Source organism: Ambystoma mexicanum, chromosome 1p, assembly GCF_040938575.1.
Source record: "Ambystoma mexicanum isolate Mex_15411 chromosome 1p, UKY_AmexF1_1, whole genome shotgun sequence".
Taxonomy (NCBI): Eukaryota; Metazoa; Chordata; class Amphibia; order Caudata; family Ambystomatidae; genus Ambystoma; species Ambystoma mexicanum.
This window is the reverse complement of record NC_090921.1, coordinates 996,140,989-996,160,823: the sequence shown is the minus strand read 5'-3', so window position 1 is coordinate 996,160,823 and position 19,835 is coordinate 996,140,989. Positions and strand designations below refer to the sequence as shown.

The 19,835-nt window shown below is 45.8% G+C and overlaps 1 protein-coding gene across 3 annotated transcripts in view; it reads right to left on the bottom strand.

The window, feature by feature from the left end:
* LOC138582951 (purine nucleoside phosphorylase-like) overlaps positions 1 to 1,354 on the bottom strand; it is a 268,103-nt gene extending 266,749 nt beyond the window's left edge. The window contains exon 1 of one of the 3 annotated variants that reach the window (XM_069654758.1): positions 1,108 to 1,354. In XM_069654758.1, coding sequence (XP_069510859.1) covers positions 1,108 to 1,291 — 184 coding nt within the window. In that variant the 5' untranslated portion in view covers positions 1,292 to 1,354. The remainder of the gene's footprint in view (positions 1 to 1,107) is intronic. The other 2 variants (XM_069654767.1, XM_069654748.1) reach the window with 2 other exon arrangements.
* Positions 1,355 to 19,835: the final 18,481 nt, after the last annotated feature.

The following is a 19,835-nucleotide window of genomic DNA, read 5'->3' as shown; positions in this document are numbered from 1 at the left end:
TTCATTTGTCAACCACATGCTACCCAGTGTTGCACCCCCACCAAAGAAGGTTCTAAACCGCAGGAACCGAAACATGTTGGGGCTAAATGTTTCCTTGAATAAAATGTGTATAGGAACAAGAGTTTAAATGTTTTTTATGATCACACAATACAAAGTGTGGGGATGGGATTGTATAAAGCGCAAAGGGTGGATGTGGTAGGTCTTCCAAATAAGTTACCAATCTTGTTATTTATACATTACTGGCTGTTGCACAGTGTATGACAATTCGGTTGGGCTTTTACAATGGGGTTTGCGTATTATGCTTCAGAGTTACCAAAAGAAAATATTCATAAACTTTAGCAGATGACAAAAAATATAAATGAAAGCATTCGGATCCCTGTTAAAGAGCAGCCTTACCTGCTCCACGTCGACAGCCTCTTTGGACTGGAGTGCTCTGCTGGCCCTGCGCCACCCCCTATACCAACACCTGACCTGCTGGAGAGTTAACGTGCAACTCCAGTCTCCTAAGAGACTGTCATTGAAGCACTTCATCCTCAACTCTACCACTATCACTATCATAATATCACTAATCTAGCACTAAAGACAATCAAATAAATAACGCTCTTCAATCATTAAAAACTATCAACAGTGTACAAAAAAAAACACTAGCACGTTAAATCGTACAATCACCAATAATTAATTTCAGCTTAACTACCGGCTAACATGTTTGAATGTATACACATGTATCTCTTCGCTGTTGCCAGGAAGAGAACAGCAGCCCGGCTGCAGCGCGCCGGTCCCTTGCATGTTTTTTTCACAGCTTAAGCTGGGAAGTTGGAGGCGGTTCCTCCATCCCCTGAACCCAGAGATAACGCACCCTTGACCAAGGTCATGTGAAGTGCAGGAACACATTCCGCCGCCAGGGATGCTCGCGCAAAGAGTTCACTCCATTCAATAAGACAAAACTGACCCACGCACCACGCAAAGAGCCCCCGTTTACACACGGCAGCGTTCTCTGACTTCTTCCGTGTCCCCGGGAGGCCACACGACACGAGGGAACGTCTGTGGCAACCGAGGCACCGCGACGAACGTAGCACCTCCCCCCCTTTTTCGGGTGGTACATCCTACCTGCAGCCTCCATCACATGCCATTTCCGCAGCCCCGCCTGAAACTGGTCCCCTAAGAAGATGAATGCCGCGGTTCTGTGGTAGCACTGGCCGTTGCCTCTGCGCTGCTGTACGGGTCCTCTGACAGCAGTGGGGGTGTGTGTGAGACTACACAGCCGCTCTACCCAACCATAAGAGGATTGCATTCAGCTCAGCTTTTCTGGTGTGAAAGATGGAGAGGGAAACAAAACTGAAAGCAGAGAGAGAGAGAGAGAGAGGAAAAAGGATGGGGCTTGCAAGCGGGAGCGTGGATGAAAGAGGGGGTGGAGGGGTTGCTTTGGGGCCTGAGGTTGGGAAGTTGCCTAGTGTTTTCGGTGACAAAGAAGAAAACCTTTCAACATTTTTAGAGAACTTTAAAACGTATTTCCCAATCTATGAACACTGTATTGGTAATGCATTCATATTAGACGCGGGGCGGATGGGGGTCTCGCGGGAGGAATATGGAGTGTTTCTTGCTTCTCCTTAGTTGGGGTAGTATAAAAACCATAAGCCAGGGAAGTGTGTATCCTGTGCCCTTTCACATTTCATTTTGCCCCAAAAAGCACTGCCATAACTGGTACAGCATGGGGCCCTGTTGTCAGTCTCAGTAGAGAGGCCAAGCAAGTGTTGAATGAGCATGGAGTTTGTGCGCCCCTGTGAACCCGTTGAGGCAGGGGTGATGTTAGGTCTGGAAAGGATCCGGGTTTACGTGATGTCAGGACTGTCGGGGCTAGCTAGCCTTTTGGTTGTATCCCGAGCTTCTATTTTTATTTATTTATTTATTTTTGCATTTATTTACAGCGCACATAACCCGTAGGTAACTAGGCGCTAGTTTCATTATCATGGGGTACAACCGAAAGAACCGGGGCTATAGCCCCCCCCCCCCCAGTCCCTGCCTAGCGACGCCTCTGGCCGATACCACAACTGGTGACGAAACATTGGCTGTGTTCATGCAGCTGACGTTTGTATCTCTTTCCGGGCGTATGGTATGTTGGCTGTGGAGAGCCTATCCCGGCACCGGATTCCTCTCAGAAAGTGTGCGCAATTGCTGCCTGCTGCATGCCTGCTTGGTTTCTCATGTCCATGCACTGCATGTGGTCTGCTTTTCTTCTGGCATGATGCTCTTTTCGGGAGAGCCAACACTGCCATGGGCGCCCTGGTACATGTAACAGTGCTGAAATAAGTCTATGATGTTTAGCAGTGGTGGACAGTGGCGTCTCCAGGAATCAAATTTAGTGGGCGGGCACATCAGGAGCAACAGACAAAAGTAGGGGGGGCGCTTATAAAAGGGCAATGTGTATGCTTTCCCCAAATTGACGCGGGAAAAGTGGTCCAAAGTGGCCAGGGGGAGGTAAAAATCGTGCATTTATACAGCAAGCAATTCTATTGTATATATCTTATAATGATTGTTCTTTTATGACACTCTTAATGCCAACGAGTGGTTTCTAAGCATGGTATCGGAATTCAAAACTGTGTTGCGCTGTGTTGTCTTGCTTCCAAGACAAATTTCGATATTGAAAATACATATCGGTATATCTCCAAAACTCGCCCAGCACACACACAGCACCAGTTAGGTTCACTCCTGGGTTTGGGCCTTCATGGGCAATTTGTTCAGATGTTGTCTGTTGTCATTGGCTGATAATGGACACCTGCCATTTTATGCACTTTGAAATGATAGTGTCCATATTCTGTCCTGATCGCATCTGCTGTAGGTGGCCTTTCACAAGCGTGCTATTAATACCCACTGTTCGCAATGCCTTTTTGTGCATCTTACATCTGGCTGCGAGTGGTTTTCTGGAAGGTCTGTGCAGATCACAATTGGGGTTGTGGGTTCCTTTCTCAGCAGTGTCTTTGTGTGGACATTTTATAGTGCAAATGTAGCAATAGCACTGAGACTGTCCAGACGGGCATACGAAGTAGCAGAGCACAGTGTGTGTCCGTGTGCGCGCTTCAACAGTGGTCAACCAGTGACAAGATCTGATCCTTTAAAGCAGTGTCTTCTGCAGAGATGGAGCCACTCTGATGTCTCGAGGGCAGTGTGTCCCTTTCAGGCCAGAAGAAAGAAACAGGCTAAGCAAAGATCCTGCAAATGCCCAGGTGACGGCTGGGAAAAGGAGGACAGCAGATTAGATCACTGAGCCACCTGCTTCCCTCAGCGAAGCCAGGGAGTTGACGGGGAAACCCTAGTCAGGGGCGAGCTACCCACCAAGACCCCAATTTGAATGTCAACAAGCGGTGGCCGGAAGGACTGATTGTTAAAATTCTAATTGGGGTCTTTTTTCACAGTGTCCTCACTCGCTCAGGCAGTGCAGGGGGCAGGGCTTACCTTTTCACCTAGCTGTGCATGCATGCGCACGCATGCAATGGCAAACCCTGGACCCTGACTGTTGACCCTCGCCCCTGTGCCACTGACTTCTGTGCACCTTTTTTGGTGCTTTCTTCACTGCATTTGCCATGCCCGTAGCCAGCCCTTGCGGCAGCTTTGCAGCCATGTGTATTGCGGACCTGTGTGTGTGCTGTGCGGGTGGATGCCAGGCCGCACTGCAGAGAGAGTAGTCCAGGTAGGGAGGCAGGGGAGTATCCAGCATTGCAAGAGTGGGGATTGGGAGGACGAGCTACAAAAAAAGTCCTGCTAGTTTTCTCACCAAATGCAGTGCCTGCAATTCCATACGGTCTCATTCGTGCCCACAAACCGTCCACCTCTTGCCTCAATCTACTTAGTGGCAGATGGCATTTTAAAATAACAACAAAAATAAAACTCTAGAATCATTACAGATGCAGGAAACACATCTAGTAGAGCTCTGTCCAGGCACTAGGGGACAAAATACATGCAATCCTCCTAATTTGACTTCACAGAAAAGGACATTGCAAGGAGCATCATCGGTCTTTGATACTTGGAGGCAACATGGAAGTGACTTTAGAATAAGTTGCCTTAAGTAAGCCAAGTGGCAAATAACTTAGTGGTGCAAAATACCTAAATCACACTGTTATTATATATGGAGTAACTCCATAGTCATTATGCTTTTTTTAAAAAATAACAGCAAGATATAATAACACAAGCTATGAAGTGAATCAATGATAGAGCTGCAGATAAGATTCAGTGTGATTAGATGGTTTGCCCAGGAGCACACACTTTGGTTAAATGCTTAAATGGGGAAACCAGGATCTGGACAATTTAAGCAGCTTCCCAGGTTTAGTTGATATAGATATTTACTAAGGCTTTTCATTTCATGTGCTTAAATACTACTTTATTTATAGCAATTGCCTTGGAAGCAAACCACATTACACAAACTATCCATTCATAGTAACTAACTAGACACTATATACATTGGGCCTCATTACGACCCTGGCGGTAAGGGGTTAACGCCAGCGTTAGCTGCGCCGACCCCTTACCGCCAACTACGAGGTCCCTTAGCGCCATGGCGCTTTTAACACCTGCTTTTAGCAGGTGTTAAAATCCATGGCGCTAAGGGACCATGGAGTTAATTACGCCACCGTAATTTACGGTGGCGTAATTAACGCCTTCCCCACTCCCATTATGCCCTATGGGGCAAAAATGGGAATGGGGAAGGGTAAATGGGGATTGGGGACTTACCGCCCCGCCGACCTCGGAATGGGGCGGTAAGTCCGCCAACCACCATGGCGTAAACGTAGTTTACGCCATGGTGGTAAAGTCACGGCCCAGGCGGTAACTTACCGCCTGGGTCGTAATGAGGCCCATTGTCATAGACATATGTTGAGCAATACATTTTATTGTATTCTCCCCATCCTGCATGCAAAGTCACAATAGCATTATGTAGATTAATGTGAGCCTAACAAATCCCCCTTGGGTTTTAAAGCCATTGTTATTTTATAAAGCATGCAACATTATGAACCCTTCTCACTTCTGATCACTCCCATTTACATTTCTAAAGGGACACAAGTCCCTGCTAATAGTCCCTTCCCCTCATTGCCCCTCCTATCAGTGCCTAATGGCTCCCATTGAAATGCTCTGTTGACACAGACAAACATGAGAGCCCCTATGCTGTCCAGAGCTCCTTGGGACATTGTCCTGGCAACGGAAAACCTGGCCCGTTCGGTAAGGGTAAGGCATCCTGCTGCCAAGACGATGCGCGTGCTGAGAAGGAATTGCTCAGCACACATTGTCCTGCCAGCGGGACACCTTTTCTGTTGGACACCCTCATTGAGGTGCCTAACAGGAGAGGTGTCCCATTGAACAATATCCTGGTCTGGCTCTCAAAAGAGCCTCTGGTGGGGCAGCAACCCGCTTCCCCGCTTGGTATGCCACTGTAGGGAGGAGCAAGGGGGGGCACAGGACTTCAGAGGAGAGGCCTGGCCTCCCCAGCCTCACATTCGCGACGCCACTGGTGGTGGAAATTGAAAAAATGTAAAGGGGGATCACACGAGGGCCAGGGTGGGGGTGGAGTTTGGAGGAGGGATCAGAGTTCTGAAGGGGAGGAGCCGGCAGTTGAACTCTGCTTAAGGGAAATGTTCAAAAGCTCCACACTGGATCTGGTTCTGTTAGGACAAACTCTTGGATGGGTTGGGGCCCCTCACACAGGTCTTTGATATGCTAGAAGAGAGCATACACAACCTTCTCAACGTCACAGTGCTTAGAGGTTGGTTTCAGCGTTTTGTTTACCTGCTCAACAATGTCAACACTGCTCTGTCATCAGAGCGGTGCAAGGCATCGCTGATGTGACTAGACCCCAAACTGGCAGATATGGCCCCGGCAGAGGCAGGTCCCAAGGGTTGCTGTTTGGGGAGAGGTTCGTCAAAGAACTCTCTTCATTTGTGCATTACCGCCCTGGATAAGGTGCAGATTAACATAAAAAAAGCCCTGAATCCAGATGTTTTTGCCAAGGCCAGAAGAGGCAGAGCCCACTGCTCTAGACGCTCATTCCAGGGCTCCTCCCGTCCCACACAGTTTGCGCCCAGAGGAAGGCGCTCCGGATTCAGCTCCAGGGACACTTCTGATGGCTTCCTTCCACAGCAAGGGACGCAGTGGAGAGGCCGCTCTTACCGAGGAGCAGTGCGGGGACGTGCCGCTTCAGGTGAGCATTTTTCATTTAAACGTTTCTTCCTGTGGAGAGATGGGGGAAAGTTAGCTTGTTTTGCTTGCAATTGGTCTCTTCTCACAGCAGACTCTTGGGTCCTGTAATCAGTGCAGGGTTTTCACATAGAGTTTTATTATCCCCCTTCCAGGCGGTTCGCCCTCGTTCCTTAGTTTTCAATCAGGAGAGACAGCCGTGTGTTGATGCAGAGGTGTACAATCTCATTCAAAAAGGGGCAGTGGTTCCCGCAGTGATGTTGGATTCCCCTTATCTCAGCTTCATCTTTTTGGTAGCCAAACTGTATGGTGGGGTTCAGGCCAGTTATCAACCCCAAAGCCCTCAATTCCTTTGTGGTGTATCGCCATTTCAAGATGGAAGGGATTCATCTACTGAGGTACTCCCTTCTTCAGGGAGAGTGCATGGGCAAGATAGACTTGAAAGATGTGTATTTGATGGTCCGTTTTTTTCCCCTCATCACGAATATCTGCAGTTTCAGTGGCAGGGTCCGTTTTGGCAGTTCCTGTCTCTCCTGTTCGGGCTCTCCTCAGCCCATGAAGCTTCACCAAGCTGCTGAGGCTTGTGGTCCAGGGGAGGGTAAGGATAACCATTTACCTGGACGACATGCTCATTCTAGCGCAGGAGAAGTCTCCTGCTTGTACAGCTTCGACTGACGGTGTCCCTGCTTCAGGATCTGGGGTTTGTGATCAACCTAGAAAGGTCTGTCCTCGTTCCTACACAATGTGTTCAGTTTCTGCGCTTCGTTATAGATTCTCAGCTGCACCAGCTCTTGTTGTCCCAGAAGAGGATGCAGGGGATTCGGTCCCATATCAGGTCCGATCTAAAAACAGTGGTGTTGTCACTTCCGCTTCTTGCCGGGTCATAGGTATGCTATCAGCCTCCATTCATGCTATCATTTCAGCCCCTCTCCATTACAGAGCTCTTCAGAGGCTGAGGACGCAGCATCTTCAGTCTTTCTATGGAAGGAAAGAGGTCCGGTCTAGAACAGTCATTTCATATCAACTGTCTCAAGCTCCTGGCGGGTTCCTGTGCAGTGAAGAGTTTCACCAAGGACAAGATGAATTATTGCATTTTTATGAGAATGGACAATGTGTCGGCGGTCCATTACATGAACAAGCTGGGGGGCACTGGGTCCAAGTGGCTAGCGGACATAGCACAGGATTTCTGGCACTTCTACTCAATCAAGGGATTATGCTGCAGGCGAAGTATCTGCCAGGCCTGAGCAACAATGTGGTGGATTGGAACTCCAGGTTCCTTCGAGACGGGAGCGATTGGAAGCTCAACAGCCAGGTGTTTGCACTCCTGTCCAAAGTTTGGGGTCCGTTCATTACGGATCTGTTCGCATTTCACCTCAACTGCCATGTCCCTTGTTTCTTCAGCTGGCATACAGATCCGGATGCAGTGGCGGTAGATACCTTTCTGCAGGACTGGGTTAATCTTCAGTGTTATATCTTCCCTCCGTTCTCCCTCATTCTGATTCCTGCTTCGGGTGTGCAGGCAAATATCGCTGTTGGTCCTCTTGACTCCATTTTGGCTGACTCAGGTATGGTTCTCAACCCTTCTGTAACTCTCTGTAGGTAGTCCCAGATACCTTCTGCCCTTCCCACGGATAATCACAGACCGACCCCTGGGGCGGTGTGTGATTGTCACGAGTTGGTTCTGCAAGGGCAGCTACTGCTCATGGCATGGAAGATTTCTGCGAGTCCTGGACGTTCCCAGGCCTTTCAGGAGACGCTTGTCAGGTCATTAGAGCCTCTTGGGCTAGATCCACCCAGGTTTCCTACTCATCAGCATGATAGCGCTGGGTAGACTGGTGCGTGGAGAGGGATCTCAATCCCCTTTCTGCCGCTCCAGCAGAGGCAGTTAATTTCCTGTTCTTCTTATTTAAGGAGGGGAAGGTATATAGGAGACACAACAATTTCCGTTCAGCCATTTCTTCAGTACATATTTAAGTCAAGGGGGAACCAGTGGGTCGGCATTTATTAGTGCAGAGAGCCTTGTGGTCCATCAGGATCAAGATCCCTCCTAAGGCTAAGTATTCTGTTTTCTGGGATGTTAATGTGGTTTAACAATAGTTCCAGTCATGAACAGTAAATGGCAATCTTTCGCTTCAACAGTTGTCTGCAAAGTTAACTATGTTGTTATACCTTGTTTTCATTAAAATGGTTTCTGATGTCAAAGCACTGGACGTGGATAATAAAGTTTATTACCCTGAGTGGGTAACCTTCTTTATTTCATGTAGGACGAAGTGTTTCTCTACCTCGATTTCTTATTCTTCGTTTCCAGAGGATCAGCAATTGTGTGTGGTACATTGCTTGCAAATTTATATCAAGGTCACTAGTGAGTTACGAGCTCCATCCACCTCTCAGTTGCTCATCTCCTTCAGAAAACTCTTTGCTGCAGTTTCCTCAGCTACCTTGGTTCGGTGGATGCGTTGGGTTATGAGGTAGGCTGGCATAGATATGTTCATCTTTGGGGTGCATTTGGGTAAGTGGGCTAAGGCCTCTAAATCAGTATTGCTTCGCGGGAGGTTGGAGTATATCCTATGAGAAGCTGATTGGTCTAATGAGCCTACATTTAAGACTTTTTATCATAGGAAAGTTCTGCATGTAGCTAATGTGGTGTTGCACGAGCTTTGAACTTGCATAATAGGAAGCCTCAGATCTGGACATAGAATGGCTAACCCCCCAAACTAGCGTGAGTGTGGGGGTTTAGACTGTAGTAACAGACACAGAGGAGAGTATTATCCATCCCTCACTCCCTCCCCCCCTCTTGATGCTATAGAAAGACAGATTGGGCAAAGATAAACATGTGCAAACAAAATAAGAGAGAATCCCCGGCCAGTACCTTGATGGATTGAATATTGTAATCACAGAGCTTTCAAGGATTAACAAACTAGATGGAGCGATCCAAGAGGCCGCAGCTGACATATTTAAGGGTTAATGGCCAAGCTTCAACAGCAGTTGAAAAGCATAGCTCTCAAACTAAGCCTCCAATACAATTAGTTGCTATTGTGAATCACTGTGAGTCTTGTGAAGAACAGAAATTTGAAATTAATTAATGAAAGATGATGTCATCGTACTACCAGAATTTACAAGCGTAAGAGGGCAGAGTGGTGGTGAACCCAATGCACATAATTACCATTATTGTAAGCAATAGGGTTATTAGAAGTTTGAGGGCCCCAGCAACCACAGCCCCAGGTCCCTCTAGATCCCCCATTTTCCCCATTTCCTAATGTGAATGTGCAAATGTTCACCTGCATGTAAAGCGAGCAGAAGACTAGAACATCCTAGGGGGAAGTAATTCTGTCATGCAAACATTAATACCCATAGATCAAGAAGGGTCTTTGTTGATTGCAAAATTGGGGCTAAATATGTGCCTTGTTAGTAGACACAGGTGCAGATTGCTCTGTGTTATGATCCAAAGATTTCCCTACTGTACCACTCTCTTCGGAAACCATAACAGTTGTTGATGTTTCTAAAAACCCTGTACTGCATCCTGTCACAGTTCCTCTTACTGTAAGCCTCGGTATAATCTCTGATCAGCATGCATTCTTATTAAGCCCTTGCTCCCCAGTGAATTTGCCAGGGCATGACCTATTGTGTACATTTTTATTGCACAATTTACTATACACCAGAAGTCGAGTTACTTGATGTTCCCCTGAAAAATACAAATATTGAGTTAGCTACACAACAGAAAAAACTACCAAGCATTCCCAAAGACGGTAAGTTAAATACAGCAGTTCCTGCGCTATTATCCAAGGTACCCGAGTGTTTTTCGTTCAAATATGCAAATGAAGAAGGACAAATTCGAAATGCAGAAACTGTTCGTATTCATATGAATCATTCAAAGCCCCTTCCAAGGAAGCCTCAGTATTCTTTAAACCCAAAATAGATTGCAGTGGTAATTGAGTCTCTGCTTAAAACAAAGGAGTGTCCTTACTGTCAGTCTATGCACTACACCAATCCTGCCGGTAACCAAATCATGCAGGTACACATTTTGGGAAATCAGTAGTTTTGCTGTTATTCCATGTGGTGTCACACCTGGCAACTGTCCTTTCTTCTATTCCATCTTCTGCAACATGTTGTACTCTGCTTTCTTCTCTATCCCAATCCATCCAGAAAGTCATTGTGTATTCGCCTTTACAAAGTATGGCTTAAAAGGCTTCCACAGTGGTGCACTGAAAGTCCAACACTCTTTTGACAATTTCTGAAAATGGATCTGAACAAGAGTATATTCACTGGTGAATCAGTAATGATGCATTATGCTGGTGACCTCATAACTGCATCTCCTTCCTATGAAGCGTGTGAGTTTGCCACATTGGTACTACGCACTGCATTAGCTAAAAAAGGGCATAACGCATCCCCCACGGTTTTTCTAAAGTGGTGCCATGATATCTCTACAGGTGCACACATTTGAAATGATTCCCGACTAGGAACCATTTTGAAACTACCGAAGCCCACAACGATTACACAGATGAGACCTTTTCTAGGTGCAACTGGATACCAATAGATATCGGGATATGCTACTATGGTAAAACCTTTGCAGGTAATAGCTATGAGGGGTGTGAAGGCATCATGAAGCAAGACACAGACCACAGATTCATAGTTCAAAATAAAACACTTTATTAACTTACATTTCAGGATGGAAAAAGGCCTAATTTGCCCTATGCTAATGTGGGATTTCCCTACCCAACTGAAACTATGGAAAGTCTGAGTCAAAGTGTTCAATTTAAGAAACTGTGTCCAAAACCTATACTTGCCCTCACAACTAAATATGTACAATGTGTAGGGATGTCAGCAACCAAAACGAAAACAGTGTAACACAAAATACTGAGCTTCTTCCAGCGCGCAGCTTCCTTCCAGCTCCCTTCCCCAAGTGTAAAACTGTTTCAAAAAAGGTCTCAAAATGTCCTTCTTAGTATCAAGGTGATACAGTTTTAAAAAATTCCTTGGAGTTACCTTCTCCAAGCTCCAAACAACAGTTCAAACACAAGAGAACCTTGAGACGTCGTCCCCAAGTCAGCAGATGACTCACATTTTAAGGGTTCCCTTCTACTAGATTTAGTTTAGTTTCCAAACCAGTTTTAATTTCCAGAGTTCAGTTAATTCTACTTTCAAATGTATATACCTGTGGTTTGCAGTTTTTACGCAGTTTGGTATCCAATACTCCTCTCTTTCATTCAATTTAAAAGTTCCACTTTACAAGCTTTAGTATCTTTTGTTTCACTTATTCTTTATGGTTACATTCACTTCAGAACTCAGCATACAGTGGCTTCACTTGAATTTGAGGTTCCGTTCCCTTTTGGATTCAACATGTAACAATTCTGTTTGTTTGCAAAGTTTTCATTCAGTTCATTATTCAGTAATTATGCATTTTGCTCATGGCTCATTTTCAGTTTAGTCAGTTGTTCGATATTCGTTCGATTCACTTTAAATACATTTCCCAGTGCTCAAAGACCTTTGAAAACGTGTTTCTTTCCACACACGACCACTCCAATCCAAAGTACTCCTGGCAGTTTAGCAATCAACAAGTCAACACCAGAGACTTTCGAAAACATGCTCTTCTGCTGCACGCGACCACTCTGATACAAAGTATTCTTTATCAATATTGATATTGATATTTTATTTATATCGCGCTCATACACAAGTGTTTCAGAGCACGAAAAAGCAAGGGAGAGGAACAGGGGAGAACAAAACAACGATCTTACTAGGCCCAGTGACATTGAGAACGTGCATGAGATAGAGGGAGAGGGGAAAGTGCATGGAAGGGGGAGAAGTGGAAAGTGCGGAGCAAACGAGAAAACCGATAAATAATAAAGGCAGCAAAAAGTGGTAGTGCAGCCAGCAAGTGCTGAGTTTAAGGCAGCAGACAGGGTATGAATGATAAGTGCAGGAAGAAAAAGGGGTGGGGCTGTATGTGTACATATACAGATCCCAGTGCAAGAGGTGGCCAGGAGGCAGTGCGGGAGGGTGGCAGGGTGAGCAGATACCTGGGCCCAGATGACAGAGGGTGGCTAGGTGTTAGGGAGAATTCTCATTCAATAGCTAATTTCCCTTACCTAGTGAGTCCCCCAGCAGCTTTGCCGGATTTCTGGAGCAATTTATTTTCACTTGGTAAGTGTGTGAGCTTTCCCCCCACTCTTACCCATGTTTTGCCATGTGTGTTTCATCTGCTTTTTGTGATTGTGGACTCTGGAGTACACCACTTCAGTAGCTCCCTTCTTTTGTGTGTTACACAGCATCTTCAGTGCAGTGACACAGGGTTGTCTTTTAGACTTCCCACCGACTCCATTTCTGGGGCTGACTACTGTCCCCCAGAAAAGGGTAATGTTGCCATTAACTTTACTTAGTCATTTAACTACAGATCCAGTACACCCCATCTCACATAGAGTACTGGAAGGGGTTAATCCTTACCCCTTTTTTATCTGTACCTCTTAGAGCATTATTTCGCTCTTTTAACATTAAGACTTGGCTGGTGGCAGTGGTATCTACCCTAACTTTTCTACCGCGATTATACTATATAAACATGGTATTGTTTTAGGCTATTATATTAGCATCGAACTTAAACCCGCTTGACCAAATACTTTTTCTTTTGGGTCTGGTCGTGTTTATTCGCCATTTCTTTTTGTTAGTCCTTCTTGTGTTTTACTTTGCGTGGCAAACCAGGTTTGCCTTCTTTGCTCACTGTCTTCTGCCAAGAAGCCCTCCTCTAGGCGCCTGGGTGTCTAGGTGGGCTGAATGTGAGGGAGGGGTGTAGTCACCCCCTGCACAGGGTATCCTAGGAAACCCAAGTCGCACTTTGCCATGATTGGCTGAGGTGGTTGTCTGGGCTGGACAACCCCTCTGTTGCGTGATTAACAGCCAGGCTGTGTGAATGGGGGATTTTCGCATAAAAGGAAGCTCTTGGGCTAGAAGTCAGAGTCGCCACTGGAACTACAAGGAACCGAAGAGAAGCGGAGGAGGAGTCAGCTGCTGCAACTACCCCGTCCCAGTGAAGCCCTGCTGCAGTCCTAAGCTATCTATCCTTCGACGACCAGAGAAGATCCAGTCCGGAGTCTTCTTCCCTTGAGCCTGGTGGGGATAACCAGCTCACCTTCTACAGCCAGAGGATCCTCTTCTTGGTCAAAATCACTGCACACAGCTGTAGTGGTCCGGATAGCCATCTGAAGAGCCTCTCCTGCTTTTAAGGAGCGCCCCTTTTATTCACTGTCGCTGCTACCGGCTTCATCCCTGTGTGGTGTAGACCCCTCCAGATGTCCTCCTTTGTCCCAAAGCTCCAGGAACCGTGGGTCTGTAGGAAACTACCAGGAACAACTGACTCTGAGGGACCTGCAAATCCGAACTGTGACAGGCTGCAGGTGTGAATGTTCAGTTAGCTCTGCCTGACCACAATCAAAATGACATGCCTGACCCTCACAGCTCTTTGCAGGCATATTTCTCATCCCAGTACCAGAGTGGTGAAAGAGTGCAGCCTTCACTGCTCCTGAATTTCCTTTGTTTCAGTACTAGATTGGTGAGAGTGGTGTTCATTACTCTCAGCACTGTCGAGTGTCACTTGTGAAAGAATAAGGGGAGCTGACTTACAATAACCCATAAAGGTTGGGGAAGGGTTTGGTTGATTCGCAATAGGATAAGCGGGATACCATGTCGTTCCTACGGGTACCCAACTCCCAGTTCCAAAGGACCCTCCACCCAGGTGATCCTCCCTCGCTTCTCTACCCGAAGGGTCAGGATCCTAGAGCAATGGCCTTTCCCTGGCCACCTGAGAAGAGGATCCAGGGATCTTAGGAGTGAGAATACCCTCAGGTTTCTCACAGGGGTCAGATACGTGAGGCAGGCAACTTTATGAAGGTTTTCAAAAGATGCAATTTTATTAAACTCAAAAGGGTTTGATAAATGCCTCACTATCCCTACCCTGACAAGGATTTCCCTGCCTAAAATAAAGTAAAGGAAACACTGTAATAAAATGCTTCTGTCCCTCACACTTGTACATACAACAAATTCAACAAGGTAACATATGGCAATTCAGATGCAACAAAATTAACAGTTATATTCAAGACCAGGTAACTGTTTCTCCTTTAACCTGGGTGAGTCCCCCTTCCCCAGATTCAATCAGTATTTTTTTTTAAACTTAATTTTATTTGCATTTATTAAGTGAACCAGACATTTCAAGAATACTTATTTCAATAACAAACCGCATTATGTACCACTGTATCAGAAGTCTTGGCCACCCCCTACCCAACTTCCCCACTTATTCTACCCCTAAACCTCCACCCTCCCTCCACACCCCCTCCGATTACCCCCCTCTCAACCAAACTCGTCCAGTGGTGTTGTTTCCCCTTAGCCAATGTCTTGGAGGTTCCATCCCCATTGTTTCTGTGTTCTACCTTTGTCAGCTCCCTCTGGGGCTTCACCCCTCTCTTCCCTTATTCAAAATCCACTTATGCGCCTATTCGACCCCCAAGGTTCCCTTCATCTAGTCCCCACTTGAGCAACAAATCACTCCACTCTACTTGAAACTCACTCGTCCATTATTCACTGCCGCTGTCAGCCTCTCGATTATCATCGTATTGTGTACTTTCCCTTCTCGTGCTTCTTTTGACGGAAGCGTTTCTCAATTCCAATATTGAGCCAAATGCCCTGCTCACAACATTGCTTTCCACACCCTAGGCAGCCTGTATTCATCCCTGTCCTTCTGTGGGATCCCCCTTTGTGTTAGGGAGAGTTCTCGGAAATTTGCTAATTCTCTCCACCTTAGAGACCCCCAGCAACTTTGTTGGATTTTGAAGACTTGATTTTTTTTTTAACCTGGGGAAAGTGAGATCCTTTTTCCCACTCTCTCATGTATTTTAATGTGATTTTTGAACACTGTTTCTTTTGGTTGCGGAGTCTGACAAACTCCATAGGCATCATCTTTTACATTGTGACACAGGGAAGTCTTCCAGATTTCACAAAGGTTTAAATACCTTCTCTGGGATAAAAGACTGTTTCCCAGAGCAGTAAAGTAAAATTGACTTAACTAACATTTATAACTTCAGCACACACTATCTTACAATAGGGTGCTGGAGGGGTTACTTTGTATCCACTTTGCCTGGCTTCTCATGTAACAATTTTATGTTACCCTTTCCTCAACGAATGGCTGGTGGCAGTGGTTTACTTTTAACTACTGTGGTTTGCATTTACCGTTGCTGCGTTCGCAGCTGCAGTAAAGCACCCAAGGGTGCCATTTTTGTCAAAATGGCCCAGTCTTCTTTTTTCACCATTTCTTTGTGGAAAGGTGCTTCTTGAGATGTATTCTGCGCGTCAAACCAGTTTTGCTCCCTATGTTCGCATTGCCTTTGGCGGGATTCACAAGTGAAGCCCGTCTCTGACTCCAGGGTGTCTGGGGAGGGCAGGAAGTGAGGGAAGTGCCCGAAGCTCCCTATGCTTAGTCTCCTAGGAGACCCAAATGGACTCTGTCCGGCAAGGACAGCCACCCTGCTGGGTGAGTGACAGCTCGGCTGGAATGAATGGGAGAGAACTGAATAAAAGGCAAGGCTTTTGGCTTGGAAGGCAGAGTCGACCACTGGATGAAGGAACCGAAGAAGAACTTGAAGAGGACGCCTGCTGCAACTCCTGGACCGTTGGTTTGCCCGGTGAAGTCCTGCTGCTGTGCTGCAATTCAAATTTGTATTGACAGAGAAGCCTCTGCAAGGACTACTTCTCCCTTTGTGTCGGTGGGACCAATCAACTCCAAAGTAAGCCACCTGGACATTCTCTCAGAGCTGGTTGACCTTCCACAGAGTTGCTGCTGGAAACCGAAACGCCAGGGAGAGAAACACAAGATTGTGTGCATTGCTTTTAAGCTAGCCAAGAGCCCCAGGAAGATCCTCCGACTCCCAGGAAGCAGGACTGACCGAGCCTGAGCCCCCTCAACAAAGTGTGGGACCCCAGAAGCAAGGAAAACCCATCTCGACTGCCAGGAACCGCGATGTTGCTATTTGCGGTAGACGCGAGGAGCTGAAACACAGAACAGCCACTGGTTTGAAGATTGCCAGTTGCGAGCAGTGGCCGTCCCACTGCAGTGCCCAAGTCCCCAGAAGTCCTCCCTCTTGTCCCCAAAAAATGAGGCCAGGCAGAGCTGCTCAGGAACAGAAGTCATCTGCTGCACTTTCTCTTCAATACAAACGTACTGTAAAAGTCTGAGAGAACTTACCTCTTGCTGTAGAGTTGCTTGCATCTTCTAGTACCCACAAGTCTAACAGCTTGTGGTCCTGCATTGATTCTTCTTTTTCTTCAAAGACTTCTAGAACATTGTGCAAAGACTTTTTCTTACTTACCTGCAAAGAAGTGCTTCAGCTCATATAGACTTTTGCCCATTGACTGTGGCTTAGCCTGTTCCACTGAATGACCCCTACTGGGGTATCTGAAAGTAATTGCCTGCTTAAAGAATATTTGTGGTCTCCTGTATGTTCTAATAACCTTTTCCTTTGACTTACTCCTAAATTATCCGAAATACCACAGTGATATATTAATGTCCCCAGCACCCTAGCTATTGAAGTCACCTGAGGGTGTAGGTTGTGTCTGGGGGCCATCCCAAAAGGGTACTCCCTAATTTAGAGATATTAAGAGTGTGTATTTTGTAAAGTATATTTTAGTGTTACTGTTATATTGCTCCCTTCTGATGAAGGCTTACCCTAACTGACTGATAAATAGATTAATCATTGTTTATTCAGGAAACCTTGTGTGTAAGTGTTTAATTGAATACTTGTCACTGTGAATCTCTGTGTAACTGTCCTACAGCTCACATTGACCCCTCTTGAGATAGGTCTGGCTGCTCAACACGCTACCAACCTTTGTAGTACAAGCTTATACCAAAGGTTGGGTTCCTATTGCCAGGAGGTCAGGGTTGTTGTAGTGCACCCAAAGGGTACTGCATGCAATCTTGCCTAACACTCTGGAATGTTTGTCACCCCTGTAGACAGGTTTCATTCATAGCTTTATACAGCTTGAATAGGATACGCTTTCTCGTGGTGGATAGGTCAATTACCTTTTCCATTGCTGTTAACTCGCTCCCTACTGATCTTCCCCACTTTGGGTCTGTTAACATACCCCTGATGCACATATTCAAACACTGAAATCGAGCCCCTCCCCAAGACCTCCCGTGCGGTTACCAAGTCCAGGAAGACCCCTTCCTTAAATAGTATTACTACCCGTTTCAGACCCATATCTGACCATTTCTGTGGGAGTGCTAGACCCAGGTGTTCAAAATCAAATGGGGGCTCCCATACGTAGGACTCAGGAGAGGGCCATGTCGTAAGATCCTCGGTGCCTTTGGATTCATGCCATATTGATCAGAAAAACCCCAGAGTGGGGTGAGATCTCAGCCGTTCCGGAATGGATGTGACTGGGGACCAAAAGTAGTCCCTCACCTTCAGCGGGTGTGCCACCAGGTCTTCAAGGTAAGTCCAATAGGTCCTCCCTCTTGTGTTCGCGCATCACCCTAAGTTGGGCTGCCTTGTAATACAGGCGGTTATCAGGGAACGCAAATCCCCCCCATGTCCCTTGGGAGTGTCAGAGTAGCCATTTTTACCCTAGGTGTCTTATTTTTCCAGATACATCTTCAGAGCTCTCTTGTTACTTCGAGGAAGAACCTCTCCGGAAGCTGTCTCGGGCTAGTTGCGAACAGATACAGCAGCCTGGGAAGCATCTTCATCTTTATTGAATTTATTCCACCATACAAGGTCAGTGTGAGGAGGTCCCATCTCTTCAAGTCAGATTTCAGTTGTGCTCGGAGGGGGTTATAATTGGCTGTAACCATCTCGTTTATGTACCTAGTCACCTGAATGCCCAGGTATTTTATGCTTTTTTCATCAACCCTCTTGCCCTGGTATCTCCTTTTTGAATCGAGGAGGCGGCTCTGCAAAAAAAATGTAACAAGTGAAAGGTGCATCCGACTGAGTAACCACACACGCCTTTCAGGCAGATTTGTTTGCTGGCACATTTAACCTGCCACGTTTCATTATACCTGGCTCTGCCCTGACACATATGTTTTTCATAGTGCGCGTTGCACTTTTGCCTACATAGCAGTTGCCTCTTTTGGTACTTATGTCTGTCCCATCTCTACAAATGCGCTTGAGAGTTTACTATTGTTCTGGTATCCAACACTCATTAGAAGCAACTTCAGTAAATGGGCTAAGCAAATCCATCAACTACCACCACACTGGATGCTTATCCTTGTCTGTGTAGGTTTTTATTGCAAATTGGGTGTAGCAATGCTCACTAAAATTCAAGTCTTTAGGATGGCAAACGTGTTCTGATGGTTATTTTGTGGAGTTTATGGAATGCGAACCTCAGTAATACCTGATAGGCGGGTATGGTTACTCAGTTGGATGCACTTTCACCTGCTCTACTTTTTGATTCATCTATTTCTAAAGACCTTGAAGTGCAGTGCAAATTGGAATATGTCACTTTAGACTATTACAGTCATCCTATGCTGCACACTCATGTGACTACTGGTTGTGGCACTATCAAGTGGGAGCAAAAAATGATGGTTACTGTGAGGCCCCGTAGGCGTGTGTGGTTACTCAGTTGGACGCACCTTTCACTTGTTCCATTTTTTTAATTCATTTATTTCTACCGACTTCGCTGCAGTGCAGTGAAAATTGAAATATGCACTTTTTCTACAAGTACAGTGATCTTATGCTGCATACTGATGAGATTATTGGCTGCGGCCTTACCAAGTGGCAGTGAAAAATGATCTCTTCCAACTTGTGAGGTGAGATGAGGGGGGAGTAATTCCACTCATGAACTAGTGGAATAACTGGCATTTCATAATAGTGATTTGCTTCATTTTTTGCTCTGCCTAGACCGCTGTGTCACTTCCATAGACACTCCATTGCAGGCATACCCCTTTGTGTCCATGGTACCAGTGGTTCAACATTCGGGTTTGTTCTCTGCCTTGTTCCCTTCGCTACATAGAACCCTTTCTATGCGATGCTTTGTTTCCTCACCAGTGGTGTAGTGTCAGATGGGCCTCCTTGGTGTCGGCTTTCCTCCACATTAGGGCACGATCCATCTGGTCTCACCCACCTATAGGCATTTTGAAACGTGGGGCACTGCTTTAATACTAATTAGTGCACACAGGCATGTGTGATTTGTATTACATCAATTGCTTTAGCACATGTATTGATGAGGTCAGTTTAATTTGGTCGTTGTAGGGATTTCAACAAAGAATTCCTTTTTTACCACAATTTCTGTTGTATTGTTTATTGGTTTTTGTATTTATGTTAATGTGTGTATGCTTCCTTTTAGTGCATTATTTAGGATTCCCTGATGAAGACGCAGATCTAATAATTCCAACAGGTCGAAACCGGTCAGAAACGTAAGATTGTTCGAGATGAGATCAAATGAATTGTAAAAATAATTATCCACATCCATTCCAACATTTGACAACATGTTCTTAAACTGTTGAAATATTATGAAATTCTTTTCAAACTTTATTAATGTTGTCATTCTAATGCCTTTTTTTACATATAGAATAAAAATGTGTGTATATATTGTTGTATGTGTGTATGAGAATGTATGGTGATGAATGATTGAACTGTTCACTGCAGAAATTAGTTTTGTCAAAAGGTAATGTTTTGAATCCTTTTCAT